Raw genomic sequence first — 17,534 nt, 5'->3', positions numbered from 1 at the left:
GGCTCTCTTCATCACTGAACAAACATAAGGGGTTTGAGTCATCTCATTGTTGAAGAGAGCCACGTACATCAGAATTGATTGTTGTATAGTCTTTTTGTTGCAGTGTATAATGATCTTCTGGTTCTGCTCATTTCACTTAGCAAAAGTTCATGTAGGTCTCCCCAAGCCTCTTGGAAATCATTCTGCTAGAGATTTCTTACAGAACAATAATATTCCATAACATTCATATACCATAATTTATTCAGCCATTCTCCAATTGATGGGCATCCACTCAGTTCACAGTTTCTTGCCACTATAAAGAGGGCTGCCACAAACATTTTTGAACATGTGGATCTGTTTTACTCCTTTAAGATCTCTTTGGGATATAAGCCCAGTAGAAACTCTGTTAGATCAAAGTGTATGGGCAGTTTGATAAATTTTTGAGCATAGTTCCAAATTGCTCTCCAGAATAGTTAGATCTGTTCACAGTTCCACTAAAAATATATCAGTGTCACAGTTTTCCCACATCCCATCCAACATTGTTCATTATCGTTTTTTGTCATCTTAGTCAATCTGACAGGTGTGTAGAGGTATTTCAGAATTGTCTTAATTTATATTTCTCTGATCAATAGTGATTTGAAGCACCTTTTCATATGACTACAAATAGTTTTAATTTCTTCATTTGAAAAAAATTTCTTATCTGTTCATATCCTTTCACCATTTATCAATTGGAGAATGGCTTGAACTATTAATTTGAGTTAATTTTCTATATATTTTAGAAATGAGACCTTTATCAGAATCTTTGGATATAAAAATTTTTTCACAGTTTATTGCTTCCTTTCTAATTTTGTCTGCATTAGTTTTGTTTGTACAAAAACTTTTACCTTAATATAATCGAAATTATCTATTTTGTGATCAATAACGATCTCTCATTCTTCTTTGGTCACAAATTCCTTCCTTCTCCCCAAATTTGAGAGGTAAACTATCCTATATTCTTTTCATTTGTTTATAATATCATTCTTTATATCTAGATCATGAATCCATTTCGACCTTATCTTGGAAAAAGTAGTTAGGTGCCTAGTTTCTGCCATACTAGTTTCCAATTTTCCCAGTAGTTTTTTTTTTTTCCCAAATAGTGAATTCTTACCCTAAAAGCTGGGGTCTTTGGGTTTGTCAAATACTAGCTTGCTGTAGTTATTGGCTATTTTGTTCTGTGAACCTAACCTATTTCACTGATCAACTTTTCTATTTCTTAGCCAGTACCAAATGGGTTTGATGACTGCTGTTTTATAATATAGTTTTGCATCTGGTACAGCTAGGCCACCTTCATTTGATTTTCTCTTCATTAATTCCTTTGACATTCTTGATTTGTTCTTCCAGATGAATTTTGTTCTTACTTTTTCTAGGTCAGTAAAATAATTTCTTGGGAGTTTGATTGGTATAAGACTAATGAGTTAGTTTAGGTAGTATTGTCATCTTTACTATATTTTCTCAACCTATCCAAGAGCACTTAATTTTTCCAATTGCTTAGATCTGACTTTATTTGTGTGCAAAGTGTTTTGTAGTTTTGTTCATATAGTTCTTGACCATCCCTTGGCAGATAGATTCCCAAATATTTGATCCTTTCCATAGTTATTTTAAATAGAATTTCTTTTGTATCTCTTGCTGTTGGATTTCGTTAGTGCTGTATAAGAATGCTAATGATTTATGTGGATTTATTTTGTATCCTGCAGCTTTACTAAAGTTGTGGATTACTTCAAATTGCTTTTTAGTTGATTCTCTAGGGTTCTCTAAGTATACCATCATATTATCTGCAAAAAAAAAATGATAATTTGGTTTCCTCATTATCTATTCTAAATACTTTAATCTCTTTTTCTTCTCTTATCACCAAAGCTAGCATTTCTAATACAGTATTGAACAGTAATGGTGATGGTGGGCAACCTTGTTTTTTCACCAGTCTATGGTTTGCTTTGAGGTACACATTTGCTCTATTTGTGAAGGAAATCAGGATGCTTGAAATTTACCAACGTACTTCATCATCTTCCTAGAACACATACCCTTGCCCAAACCCAAGAAATGTTTTACTGGTGGATTGATTTACCTACTATAAATTACAAGAGAACAATCACCCAAGTTCCATTTAATGTAATTAGTAGGAATTTTATTCTTTTAGTAATGTCTGACTTTCTGTCATGCCATCTGGGATTTTCTTAGCAAAAACAGTACATTGGATAGCCATTTCCTTCTGAAGTTTATTTTATAAATGCTGGGGGCAAACAGAGGTGGGTGATTTGTCAAGATCATACAGATAGTAAATTATTGCTGTCAGTTCTGAACCCAGGAATTCCTGAGTACACACCAAACACTCTCCTGTGCCACCTGTATGCCTAGTTTATTGAACATTAATTGACTATTAAAAGAAACAAGAAGTGTCCAAGAAAGTATGTTCATATACCTAGACTTCTAGACCTAAATTCAAATATTGATTAATCCTTGGAGTTTAGGTCCAAATCTGAAAAACACATATTAGACTAAGATTAAACTGTTATTGAATACTTAATCTACAAAAATCAATATACAAATCCTGAACAAGTCTCTGATTGTGAAGATCGTGTATTTTTAAATCGACAGGAGTCAGGAATTCAGGTTAGGGGAAACCGTCAGTCTTGTCAGTCTTTATTCTTAGTGAAGAAGGATCGGAGGTGGAAGAGAATCGGCGATAGCAATGTGTGCAGCTGAGTCAAGAAGCTAGCTCGACCAGCAGCCACACACCCAGCAGCTCAGAGTCTTGAACCCAGGCCCAATCTCCCCCAGCTTCTCTTCCTCTCTCTCTCTCTGCCTCCACCCACCAAAATCGTCATTTCCTATACAACACATCAGGACTTGCACAGAGAGTGGGCAGGGGCCATTCTTTATCCAATCATGTATATTAATAGAGTATAGCCCAATTACTATCTAGCCTCACATACTTGGGACCTCAGTGCATCAGCTCAAACCTCAGCCCATTACATCTGATTTATCTTTAAAATTTCTATATTGAAAAATCAGATGGGTGGAGACAAGATGGCAGAGTGGAATCAGCTGCTCACCCTTTCCTAGGTTCCCTTGAAAACCACATAAAATTAAGTCTCTGAACAGAGTCTGATGAAATGAAATCACTCTCCCACTCAAGTTAGACCGGGAGGACTTCATGAAAGGTCAGTCTCCCTGGGGTAAAAGAGATGTTCAGTCCAGCTCAGAAAAAAGCCATCGAAAGGATCACCTCAGCAGATCACAACTGAAACTTTTGGTTCCAGCTTAATAGAGGAGTAGACCAGTAAAGCAGACTTTATTTCCAGATCAGAAGCACAAATTTTGGGAAACCATACTGTTTACTGGAAAGAGAAGACAAATCTACCCTCTGCAACACACAGGGATTCTGTGCTCAAAGTCAAGGCTCAGAGCTGCACAGAAAGCTTGAGACAATGCCCCCTTTATCCCAGGAGCAGATTTTGATGATAAAAATAAAAAAAAATAAACACACACACACACACACACACACACACACACACACACACAAAAGGAGGAAAAATCAAAAGCAAAGAAAATGAGCACAAAATGGAAAAACCTTGACCAAAGAAAGTCACTATGGTGACAGGGAACATCAAAACACAAAATCAGGGGAGGACAAAATAAATGTCCATAAAGGAAATCTCAAAGAGTGATATAAATTGTTCTCAAGCTCAAATTTCATGGAAATATACATAAATGATTTTAAAAGGCAAATCAGAAAGGTAGAAGAAAAAAATGAGAAAAAAAACACCATGAAGTATGTAAGAGAGTAACAACAATTTGAACAAGGTAGGCAATGCCTTTAATAAAATACAATTGATCAAATGCAAAAAAAAAAAAAAAGACTAAATAAAATCACACCTTGAAAAATAGAATTAAGCAAATGGAATAAGTGATACAAAAATTCAAGAAAATCACACATTAAAAATGAGAATGTGGCAAATAGAAGCTAAAGACTGTATAAGCCAGCAAGAATCAATTTTAAAAAATGAAAAAAATATGGAAAAAAATGTAAAATACCTCATATAAAAACATCCATTCTAAAAAACAGATCCAAGAGAGACAATTTAAAAATTATTATTTTACCTAATGGCTCCAACCTAAAAAGGAAATTTGATATCCTTTTTCAAAAGAGCAGCAAGGAAAATAGATTCTAATATAACACTTGTGTCCTGGAAAGATTTACATGAACTGATGCTGAGAGAAACAAGCAGAACCAGGAATATATTGTATGCAATGACAGAAAGAATGTTCTATAATCAACTGTGGAAGACTTGGTTCTTCTCAGTGGTGCAGTGATCCAAGGCAATCCCAATAGAATCTGGATAGAAAATTCCATCCATATTTATCCAGAAAAAGAACTATAGAAATTAAATGCAAATCAACACATGCTATTTTTGCTACTTTTTCGCTCTCATGTTTTTTCCCCTTTTTTCCTGATTTTTCTCTCCCAACATAATTCATAAAGAAATGTATATTTTAAAAGTTAATATACATGTATTACCAGAAAAAAACTTTAAAAATCAACAAAAAGACAATTCTTTTTAAAGAATTTCTTCCTCTAGTTTCAAATAATAATAGTAATATAGTATAGGGGAAATAGAATTATGGAATCATTGAGTGGAAGTGGAAAGGATCTTAAAGATCATCTAGTCCAGATGTGTGAAATTTCCAAGTGCAACAGGAACCAGATAGAAATGTAATTGAGAAATTCTAAACAGATGAATAAAAACATATTACAATACAAATAGTGTTAATTTATGTTTTTCTAGATCAATATGCAACATTTTTGGTTTATTTCTTTTTGAGTTTACATTATTTATTAGTCTAACCCTTTAATATTGTTGAAGGAGATAGTCCTCAAAGAGAATAAGTGACTTGTGCTATATCACTACAGAAGGAAATCAGAATCTAATTCCTCTGATTCCAATCTTGTTATATTTTCCAATTTACTACTTTTTCCACTTAGTATCATTTCCTGCTTCCCCCCCCCCCCATGGGTATAGGTATATATACCTATATATACATACAATCTCAAAATATTATTTCTTAAAATATATAATTATAATATGATGTTTAATCACTACTTTTCTTATTTCCAGGTTTTTCTGGCTGAATACACAGGACCTCTGCTAATCTACCTCATCTTTTACATGCGGCTCACATATATTTATGATGCAAAGGAAAGTTCAAGAAGATTCCGCCATCCAGTGGTACAGTAAGTGATATATCAGGAATGCAGAAAAATGCTGAGAAGCCATATAAGGATCAGATGTGCAGAATGATGAATTAGGCATTTGCAGAAATATTTTGTCTGTATGGTATAGAATAATAGGGTCCTGTAAATGTATTTACATTTTAAGGGGAGAAAAACTGTATATTGTAAGGCAGTATCAGTCTAATTAGACATCTGTGATGTAATGCTTCTAGAGGGGAACCTTACTTTTACTTGGATAAAACCCAATACATATACACATAGTCTATACAGAGAGTTGTAGCCCTGATGATAAGGGGGTAACTTCAATAACAGGATAAGTTTGATATAGTGCAGGACTTTACGACTGGAACACTGATACTTCAGGTATTTGTCCAAAATCAGAGAACACCTGGTGCTAATTAAACAATACAATAGTTAGGTGAAACAATTCTAGATTTTTCTGTGACTTAATTCTTCTAGAGGATTAGGGCAAAAGGATTGTTTTTATGAAGAACTTAGGGTATCGTTTGCTTGCTGGATCTTAACTATAGCAACCAGGATGTTTCATAATAGTATCAGTTGTCATATCTCTGTTCCTTGTGGCCATACTGTGCTTCTTGGCCAAGAGCTGAAGAAATTTCTTATTAAGCCAAAAGCTTATTTATTTATTGTGGGTCTTTTTATTCTGAGCATTGATATGCATTTGTTTCCAGTGTTTATATTTCCTTATAGAACTTCTCTATATCTTTTTCCCATGTGAAAATTAATATTGTGTAGGTTTATAAGTCCTAATTATTTTATAGTAATCTCTTAAAAGTGCTGATAATGAGCGCAAAAATCATTTCATATTCTATGAAATGATGTTTTTACTAGAATAAAATCAACTTACTCACCTTTTTTTTTATTTGCTTCTCCAAAGAGAACTTTTGTGGAATCATGTTAATTAGCTTCAACTTCCCTTTGATTTCTGGCTTTATTTATAATCAGAATGTCTAGGCTTATGTAATTCATTACTCCCTGCACTATATTCACTTTTTAATTATTGAATAAGGATCTCATGTTTAGATTAGGTTACCTATAGTTAAGTAATGTTTATAAATTTATCTAAAAATGTATAGTTATTGTACCTTTTTTCATTACTGTGAACACATCACTGTGGAAAAAGAAGGGACTGAAAAACATTTTACATTTTTCTGCTGTCTTTTGAGTTGACATGGCTCAGTAATTTGTCAGCAAAGACCCAGTGCACTGCTGATATTCAGTCTCTGATATAATTGTGGTATTTTAAAATTTATTTAGTCCAAATTCTCTTTCCATATTGGTTTTCTTTAATAATATTTCTAGTAATTTCCTCAGGCACAAATTAGGGATTGTCATAATAAACAGCAAAAGTGATGACTCTACTTTCAGAATATGAGGAGAGAAGAGCTTATTATGATACTCTTGACAGGTCATTTCCATTTCCATCTGTTTTTGTAGTCCTTCCAGTTTCATTCTCAAAAACTCTCTTAAATATGGATAGTCACTTAAATATGTCATTCTCAAATCTTTCTGTAAACTTACTTTTCAGTATAATACTTCTCAGTCTTTTTATGAGCTTTCCCATCCTTAATTAAGCTCATCACTGAAGAGCAGACACATTCTATTGCTGAGTCTTTATTCAGAGCATTTCCAATGTAGTAGAAAATATTATAGCGCAGGAATTCTAATAGCATAGCTTTTGAGATCCCTGAGACACCTGTGTGCCATTAAGAACGACTTTATAGGGAGGCATCTATCATACGGTTCCAGAACATTTTTTTTCAAAGATCTAATCATACCACCTGTTCTCGCTTGAAAATCTTCTATGGCTTCATATTACCTATAAAATAAAATACAATATCCTTAGCTTTTCCCTTAAGCACTCTGCCATTTGATTCCCACCTGCCTTTCTAGCCATATTTATATCATTTGTCTTCTTACATTTTGAACCTGAGGGACAAATAATCACTACACCTGTACTGATTCTCCCACCTATCTTTCCTAAAATTCCCTCTATCCTCATTCTCTTCCTCTTTCTCCATTTTAGAAAGCTCGGACTTTCTTAGTCCTTTCAATTATGCATTTTCCTATAGATGGGCATATTCTCTACGAAGAAAAATAGGAGGAAAAACACCACCTGCTAAGTAGCTAGCATAGAATCAGAAATCTAAGTATGCTCAAACACTAAAGGTAGTCAGCAATTATGGAAATGCATATTCCTTGTATTATCATTTGGTTATCTGTGATCAGACACAAACAAACAAACAAACAAACAAACAAAAAAAAAACAGAATAGACAAACACATTCTCTTTCTGTCAGGTATTTGACTTATAGCTGCCATGGCAGCAGATGTGTTGGGGGATAGTGAAGGGAAATAATCTCCTCCCAGTCTTGCAGGAAAACCTGCAAGGAAAGGCTAGTGGGACTCCAAAAGGCATACAAAAATAGAGTAAATTAGAACTTTTCAACAGTTTTTATAACTTATTTAGGGGAATATTCCTTTCTCAGTCACTAATGACATCTACGAATGACTAAATAATTAGCAAAGATCAGTCTATATTCTTTAGCAAGAGGCCAAATTATGAGTGATTATGTCCACTCACATAAAGCCAATGGGAATGCTCTATATTCTATATTCTGTATTCTATAATCTAGCAGATTAAAAGGAAATCCCTTAGTCTAGAATTTAAATCCCTCCAATCTGATACAATTCTACCATTTTTATCCTCCATTTCAAATTATTCTTTTTCTTTATAGAAAGAAATATATTATATAAATATTATATATAAAGAAATATATTATATTATTCTTTATAGATTCAAATTGTTTTGCTTCTTGCTCTCCAAATTTAACATTCCATCTATGGCCTCTGAACATTTGTACAAACTTCTTTCATACCTAAAATGTATTCCTTACTCATCTCTGCCTTTTAAAAGTATTAGGGCCCTACAAGGTTCAGTCCATGTCCCTTCTACTTGCCTAATACTTTATAGATATTATTACATCTTTCTTTTTCAAATTATATCTTATTGAATTGACTGTGCTTATATTGTATGTACCATCCAAGTAGAATGGGAGCTTCCTTAGATTACTTTCAGATCTTTTTTTTCCACTTAGAATCTTTAGGACTTAATAGTGAACATTGATACAGTAAATACTTAATAAGTATTTATTGAATTGAATGTGATTGATTTATGTAATATGGATTGTACAGACAAATTTGTAAGTGATTACCACATTAATTGTTGTTGAATAAAACGGACACAGCAATGGTAATACAGGATTTAGACACAGGCTACTTGAAGCTCAATATCTGATTTATATAAACATAATGCTATTTTGCACATTTATTTCTCCATGGTAATGTTCCAAACTCACAACACTTTCTTTTTACTATACAGGCCCTAAGTTAGAGTTGTACATTTGGCATTGTCTTTTTTCTTGGTTCCCTTCATAGTAATGGTATTTCTTTCTGAGTTAGGTCAACATTCTCCAATATATTAATAAAACATGCCTTTTCCACCCACACTCCCATCCCCCTCAGTCCACCATATTATCCACTAGGAGCAATAACACCAGCACATTTCAAAAGTTGCTAGAAGAGCAAAGTATCCTCTTCCACTCATAATTATTACATTTCATGGGACTCATAGTTCAAATTTATATGGTCTGGTCTCTAGTTCAGAGTTAAAGACAATTAGTAAATATTAGACTTTGGTGAAAGGAAAATGCTTTACGATACCAGTCAAATGACTGAAACAAATGCCTATATACAAATGCAGGAGAAAATTATAGAACACAGAATATATTGTAAGAAACTAGGAAGAAGAGAAGGTAAAATGGATTTGGAAATGGAAGGAAAGTCCCAGATCCCTTTGCTCAATCATCTCATCTTAAAGATGAGTTTGTTGAAATTTTGATAAGTGGACAATGAAACCCAACATTTCTGAAAACACTTCCTTCCCTTGAAGGTATTTGAATAAGATCAGTGGCAATACTTCACAGGAAATCAATAACATCTTTTAATAAAATAAATCTCCTCATGAGAACCAAAAAACTGCACTTTACATAAAATCACATTATTAGATACTTTTCTCACCAATTTAAGTATTTAATCTTTGACTCTAAGACTGTTGACCAAAGTATTAGAAACCGCACACATTAGAAACCCTTCCAATTATATCTCAAAATTTGAATTGCTGTCAGTGAGAAAAATCTGTCTTCCGATTATTCTGAAGGAAATCAAAAGTACTGGTTATGGTTTCACAATTCTTAAAGAAATCAATCTAATAAATTCTGAAACTGTCATTCTAGCCCAGTGTAACTCAGAACCACTAAAAACCCCAGCTGCTGTCACAATGAATTAATAAGGCAAAGCATACAACAAAGATACATTCTGTCTCTGAAAGAAATGAAAGGCAAACTCCTCCCATCAATGGCCCTTGCTAAAGGCCGACCAAACCATTTCAGAAGCTATTCTGAACATTATAAAATGTCAAATGCATCCTGAATGTATTCTCAAGATTTTTTAGACATCTAGGTTGTCTATTCAAAACTTGAGGCATTTTGATATGCACACATTTGCAGTTCTCATCTTGATAGCTAGCTCTGAGACAGCTGTGTCCTAAGTAATTTATGCCTGGGTATATCAACTAGGTTGCAGTGTAACAGATGCAATGGCTGCTATAAAATTTATTGTGTTCCTCTCATTTAGGAAATTTTAGAAAAAATAACTTGTTAAACAGGTTTGCCAGTATACCTCAAGTTATGGCTCCTGAGAACTGCCTTTTTCCAAATGATAGGAGATAGCAATGGCCCGAAAGGAAGTATTATGTTCAAAGTAAATCATATTATAGAAGAGGAAGGAAAATACACTCTTTATACATCTTAATTTTTCTTTTTTTTTCTCATTTTCTCTCCAGCTTGGCTTGTTTCTGCCACTGTTTACACTATGCCCGCTACCTTCTAGAGACATTGTTTGTTCATAAACTGTCTGGAGAGCATACACCTTTGAAAAATTTGATTAAGGTGGGAACAAATACTCCTTATAATTTTCTTTTTTTTTGGGGGGGTGTTTTTTGTTAAAGAAAAAAAATGTCCATTTGAGAATAGATGCAAAATTTACATGGAAGAAATTGTTCTTTTCCTTTCCACTAGATATTCTTTATTGTCACATTGGCTGATCTAAAAAGTTTTGCTACTATTATATCTCTAGCAGTACAATACATACATACATACATACATACATATATATATATATTTCAGTTAGTCTACCTATCATTCTATGTTTATATTATATATTTGGACAGTTTTATTATAATCATAGGCTCTAAGAAAAAAACATACTGACAAGTGCTATGTGTAAATAGACAACATAAAGCAAATGGAAAAAAAAAACAGAAACAATACTTGCTAAGCTACATGGGCAGATAGCTGAAAAAAAACAAGCAAGCTTTTGAAGACAGTAAACAATAACATTCAAATTCAACGACTTTTATAAATATAATTCAGTGAAAAATATGAATAACAATACCAAGTCAACTTTCCTCTCAGTTAGCAAAGCCTTAGGCTAGGTGGCACTGTGGGATCAGAGGTGTGATTCTGATGGACCTTTGGAAACTGAGATACTGATCATTTTTAGTAATTAGGAAAATATACATTTCAAAATAATATAGCTGTGTCACCAAGATGCTCAACTAATCAATAGAAAAGTAGGGCATTTATTTATTTTTCTATATACATAAAAGACAGTTTTACTTGCTCTGTTTTTATGCATTTAACCATATTAACCCCCCCCCAAAAAAAAAAAAAAAACTTACAGAGCAACTTGTTTGGGCAACAAGTTAATGCACCTTGAAGGCTGCTTTTCTCTGAATTTCAAGTCAGTTAATTACAAGATGTTGTAATGGAGACATCCCTTTTGTAGCCCTAATTCTTAAAGTCCTCTTTCAGTGTTTTCTACCTATCAATTCACTGAAACTGTTCTCAGCACTCTCTTTTTAGAAAAGCTGGGGAAGTGATAATTGACTTACATAATTATTTTTCTTTGTATTTATGAAGGAAGATTTAACCTGATCTAGAGTTATCTCTGCATAAACCAATTCATTTCAGAGGGTGCCTACAATGAAAAAATTAGAAACTACTTCCTAATTTTAGGTGCTACAGCTGAGATGAAAGAAATATCTTCCTCTTGGATAAATTAGGGAAAAAAGAAATGCATTTATTCATAAAAAACCAACAATGCTACAAAGAGTTTTCAAAATACCCAAAGTAGTTTGTGAGATAATTAAGCTTTTCGTTATTGTCTTGAGCACCTAATCCAGTTATATAGCAACAAAAAGAACTGGTATCAGATTTGTTCACAAAAAAGTAATTTTTTATAATTTGTCATCATCATCCTATTTGTATACGACCTCAATCTTCTCAAAATTTTGTATCTGAAATATAGTAAAATGAGTCTAATATTTAAAATGTATCCTTTTGGGAACTGCTAAGTAGACTCAATTCCATCAGTTTATTCACAGGTCATTAAAGGACATATGAGATTTAGTGAGGATCTGACTAGTTATATACTGGCTAAATGATAATGGTCTAATCTCTGAGACTCTAAACTAAAAAGGAGGTACTGATCTTTATTGTTGAAGGGAGGTTCCTCATCTGGGAGGTCCCTATATCAATGAAATCACAACTCTAGTCCCAATCCTTATCATTTCTAATTAAATTATATTCTAGTAAATTAAATTCTGTTAAATTAATTAAACCTTTATTAAGCATGAAGTACCAGGCCTTTTTTAGGCAATGGGCAGTTAACATGACCAAGTTATTTGATGACCCAATAATATTGTGTTGATTGTTTTTTGTCTTACAAATTTTACATTAATACAAATGTTCCGTTTTTTCCAAAGGATCTATATAAACAAAAATGGATTTTAATGCATGCATATATGTGAATACATGTATATATAATATATGTATATGTTTATGTAGATATGTGTGTATATATACACATATTTAAATTGCATGTATATAAGTAAAATATTACATCTAACCACATGGACTTGAGTATAACAGTTTGTTAAGATTCCAGGACATTCTCATTTTTGAAATTTATTTTAAAGTATTGCACATTGGATTAAATAAATTAGTGTGCCATCACAAAATAATCTGTAAATTTCATCTAGTTAATAACAGATATATGGTATTATTTTTTTTCCTACTGAATAATTTCTCCCAATACTTAATATTTTAAAATTCCCTTAATTGTTAAACAGGAAAAACAGTGTTTTGAATGGGATCCTTATTAAATTAAGAAGATATAATTCACTACTGAATATGTAGGATTCCCTAAATTTCCATAATATTCCATAATATATATTTTATTATTTCCTTCACCTATATAAATATGAATGATTATCATTTTTCCTGAATATATATATATATATATATATATATATATATATATATTCAGGAAAAATGTATATGTGTGTGTATTTTGAATATATTCAAAATACACACACATATACATTCAAAATATACATATACACACATGTCCACACATATGTACATATATACATGTGATGTGTTTCTATTATTTGGGAAATTTACTTTCTTAATTAATTTAATTTAAATTAACTCATTTCCCATCAAGTTCCATACAAATGAAATATTACGGTATTTTTTTTTTTTTGCCTTTTTTGAGTGAAATTATATCTATGTAAATATCTATGTTAGGTTTAAATTTTCATGTAGATTTGAAAACAACAAAATACCAGTACTGAGGAAAGAGAATGAAGTATATTTTATAAATCACTAGTGAAGAATAACGATACTTTCCTTTTTGCTAACCTTTTCTTTTGATGAATTTGATGATATATCATTAACCTGAAATAATGTATTTTCTGATGCTAAGTTAAAAATAGTTGTTTTGAACATTTAACATGTAATTGATTATCTATTCAGATGAAAATTTGTTGATTGTTATTATTATCAATGTTACACCTCTAACTTTTAAACTTTAAATAATTTGAAAAAATTGCTTGAAATAATAAATATTAAATTTGAAAGAGTAATTGGTTGAAATAATTTTTTTAAACAACCAAGGATTAAAAAGAAATCCACTAGGTAGAAAAGGCCTTAGAAAGTTACTATAATATGCATAAAGCTAAGGATTATCAGAGATTGATAACGTGATGGTATAGTTTCAAATGATGCATTCATTTCATGTTTAATATTTCAAAATATTTGTGTTTTTCTTATAGGGATGTGCCTTTTACTGGGGATTCACTTGTTGGATTGCATACTACATTAATCATCCACAGTACACACCACCATGTATGTAGTACTATATTAAAAAATTTGAGATTTCTTTTCCAGTTAATTTTCAGTAGTGCTCGGTAATGGTGAATAATATTCATAGATAGTTCAAAGCATCTTTTCAGTCAATTGATTTCACCTGTTTCATCACTGAATTTTTTTCTCAGAAGTACTAATAATCAGGGATCAAATTATAGTGAAAGTGAAAGTTTACTATTCTTTGCCTTTTTGTCTCTTTTCTCTTAATATTCCTAATAGAAAGGAGACAGAATATGAGGAAACATCCAACTGTATTAATGTAAAGGAATATACGAAAAGAAAAGAACCTAATTAACACATTCTTTTCTCTCTACCAATGGCATTTTATATTAATCATCCTTGGTACACACTATCATGTACAACTCCATGCTTTGGGATGTAAATATAGATACAGACATAAATATAAATATAGTGACACAATGACATATGAACATATATGTGATATATTTAAATGTACACATATATAGAGAGATGCACATATAAATAGATATGTTGATATTTAAATGAATTTTGAATTAATTAAAGAACTTCAGGTGGGGTAATTCTTTTCACTAATGCTGTTTACAGCCTATCTATAATAGATAATCTTAGATTGTTGTCCAAAATCAATAGCGTTGCTTCTCTCTTTCTAATTCCAACCCCATTACTTTCTCAGGTTTGCAACACTACTTTTCCTTCTCTCTCTCTCTCTTTTTTCTTTTACTAAATGTGACTGTGTCTGTGTGCCTGTATGTCCACGTGTATATTTGTGTTGGCATATAACAGCAGCCATGGAAACAGGAAAGCCTGGTTTCAAGTCTACTCTCTTATATATGTCTATGTAAACAAGCATGGAAAAAGTTGTGGTTGGGTGAAATCTTTAACTTGTACCTGGAAAGTTATAGTTGAGTTGCCAATCTGTGTCAGTGAAGGGAATGTTGACAATGAGAATAGTTCCCCATAATAATGATTGTAAATATTATGGAGGCGTACGCTAAATCAAATATTTGATACCAGAAATGGCATTTTTCACTTTTATAAAAGATAAGTACCAGTTATACAAAATAATTAGTAAAGGTGAATTTATTGTTGCACTAATATGTATTGCACAGTGTTTTATTTAACCATGTGGGTTTAAAGCGGTAGTGCTACAAAAAAGCTTGTTCTGCTATTGCTGCTGTTGTTGTTGCTCTATTATTGTTTTTGTTACTGCTGCTCTTCTTGAATGATGGCAGAGTTGGACTTTATAACCAAAGTATTGGAATTCAGCAAAAAGGGAAGTCTTCAAATTTCCATTATTTATGATAGCACCTGTGAGAATCATGCAGTACATAAAGAGTCTGTCTATATCTAAAACACTGATACTATTTTCCCCCTGTACATTAAAAAGATTGGCAAAATCTGTTCTTTTGTTTTAAAATAAATTAAAAACTAGAAAAAAGTCCGCTTTTCTAATTTGGTGCTTTTTATAGGTACATTGCAATTTAAATGGAATACCTTTAAATGGAACTTTCAACTTCATTAAGTTTGGAACTTTCTTTTCTGAATGTCAACTTTCCTTGACTTTTTAGCTTTTTCAGAATACCTAATATCAGACTCTATCAGGTTACTCTGGATTCTATTGTTCATGCAACCTCATATTCCTGGAGAAAGGAATATACTATGGGATTCTTTAGACTTTTGATTTTCTTTTTTCTGTCTTTTTCTCCAATACTGATATAAATATTTCATCTTGATGGTGGGGGGGAGAGAGGCAAAGATACTGAGGAAAGTCAAAGATTTTTTTTTTTTCCCTCTCAATCTTATTTGATACAGAAGAAAAGAAACCCTTAAAACTCCAAGATTCACATGTTGAGGAAAGAGAGGTACATCCCACGTGTACCATCTATACCATCTATAGTCAATTTCAAGGCAAAAAAAATCTAGAAAACGTGCATGTATAAACTCTTGCATATAGCAAAATGTATTGTAAAACAGACAGTTGCTCAGGGGCAATTTAAATCTGAGTAGATGAAATAGGCTTCATTGGGCTTTAACATATTGTTATTCAAAATCAGATTTCAGGAAGTTATTATGAAACAAAATCAAAGCCAAATCTAAAACTACAAAGATATTAGAACCATAATACTATCCTTAGAGACAGGAAGATATGGATTAATACCTCATTTCTGACACACAAGTTTGTGACTTTGAGTTGTTAATGACTCTGAATCCCAAGCAAAACTTTAAGTCTGTAAGTTACAAACAAGTTGTCATCAGAAGTTGTTTCCATACTGGAAGCTCCCTGCAATGATGAAATGTTAGGGTCCTCCTGTTGCTGATAACAATTATCTAGCTAAATTCATTATGTATTTTTTAATATCTGCACTTTATAATCTTAGAAAGAAACACAGAGAATAAGCAATTTACTCAACTTCACACAACCTGTACATGTCAGAGATGAATTAGAACTCAGGCCTTCTGACTTTAATATTGATTCTCTATCTATTTATAATGATTAATTATTCCTATTGCTATGAAAAATCCTATTTTTTTTCCTATTTTCAGCCTTTGGAAACAGACAAATCACAGTTTCTGTCCTCAATTTTCTGGTACGTATCAAAATGTCTTTTCAATATTACTTAAGTTTCATTAATTTTGAAGAATTTATTTCATTTTAAGAAATTAGACCACATTATATCTGAGTAATTAAGAGGGACTTGTCAAACTTTTGAGAATGAAAAAATGAAATAAAGCCATAATTCATAAATTGCCTTCTAACTAATACTGTTTTCTCTATAATCATACATCAGAAACTGCAATACTTGTATGATAAACAATTTGTGGGAATCTAAAATTATATATATATATCACATCCAATTTACAAGCACTTATGATGTATCTACTATGTGTAGAGTACTCAACTTGGTACTGAGTGAGGAGGACTATGATTCAGATTTCTTACACTTTAGTAGGGGATGTGATACTCAAATAATTCTATTGAAAAGAAATATGTGTTTGTTTCTTGAGAAGTGGAAATAAAATGATAATTGTTTGAAATAATGATGCTCATTCTTTTCAACACTAGTAATAACCAGTAACTACCTTTTTGCTAATTTACAAACCAGAATATCTTTAAAGGGCCCATTAATATAGGTGGTAATAATTCAAGACCAGTTAAAACTCTTGTATTTCAAGAAGACTTTCTGATTCAACTTTTCTGAATTTGTCACTCTTCTGATTCCACAATCCACTTATACTTGAAGTACATTCTATTACCTCATAGGATAAGCTGTTGTTATTGTTATTGATCATACAAGCTTTCCTCTAACTATAGGCATTTGTAGCAAGGAAATTTCTGTTTATTAAGTTTGAGCTTTTGTCTCTTTATTCCTATTCCCAATAGTGCCTATCCTACTTTACAAGGATATATTTTAGCCTTTCCAGAAAGCTTGCAGAATCCCTGGATGAATCAGTGGTCAGAAAAGTGTGGAACTATGTTTTGTTATGTAGCATTTATTTTCCAAGGCCAGATAAATTAAATATTTTAAAATTCATCAACTACATTTATATAAATCATCCAACCTTAATCATTAATTAAGCCATTTAAGTGGAAGAATTTAATTCACCTAAGAATTTAATATTTAAGCTAAAAAATGAACCATAAGGACAGTTTTTTTTCCCTCCTTCTTTGTTTTCTTTTTACATGTCAAAGGTGGAATATCTATAAACAAGTTATCTTCATCACAAGGATTGCCAGTCAGACATCTCTAGTTTTACCTAATATTGAATACACAGTCATATCTCTAACTTCTTCAGTCTGTCACCAGAAGTACATTCAAACCATCTTGCAATAATCCAGATCTATTTAATGGAGAAATAATGGGGCTTAAACTCTCTAAGAATTAGTTGAAAGTACATAACTACTTTACTTATTTGTTTATTTTTTGTATTTTATGGTCTTCATAAATGTTG

General features: G+C 31.9%; 1 protein-coding gene across 2 annotated transcripts in view; it reads left to right on the top strand.

The window, feature by feature from the left end:
- The window catches only part of TECRL (trans-2,3-enoyl-CoA reductase like), a 150,540-nt gene that overhangs the window by 109,797 nt on the left and 23,209 nt on the right, over positions 1-17,534 (top strand). For both annotated transcript variants that reach the window (XM_031941412.1, XM_031941411.1), the window contains exons 5-8: positions 5,133-5,248; positions 10,172-10,277; positions 13,508-13,580; positions 16,128-16,171. In XM_031941412.1, the coding sequence (XP_031797272.1) occupies positions 5,133-5,248; positions 10,172-10,277; positions 13,508-13,580; positions 16,128-16,171 (339 nt within the window). The remainder of the gene's footprint in view (positions 1-5,132; positions 5,249-10,171; positions 10,278-13,507; positions 13,581-16,127; positions 16,172-17,534) is intronic.

This window comes from Sarcophilus harrisii, chromosome 6 (assembly GCF_902635505.1).
Source record: "Sarcophilus harrisii chromosome 6, mSarHar1.11, whole genome shotgun sequence".
Classification (NCBI taxonomy): domain Eukaryota; kingdom Metazoa; phylum Chordata; class Mammalia; order Dasyuromorphia; family Dasyuridae; genus Sarcophilus; species Sarcophilus harrisii.
Note: the sequence above shows the minus strand (reverse complement) of the source record. Positions and strands in the feature narration are given on the sequence as shown.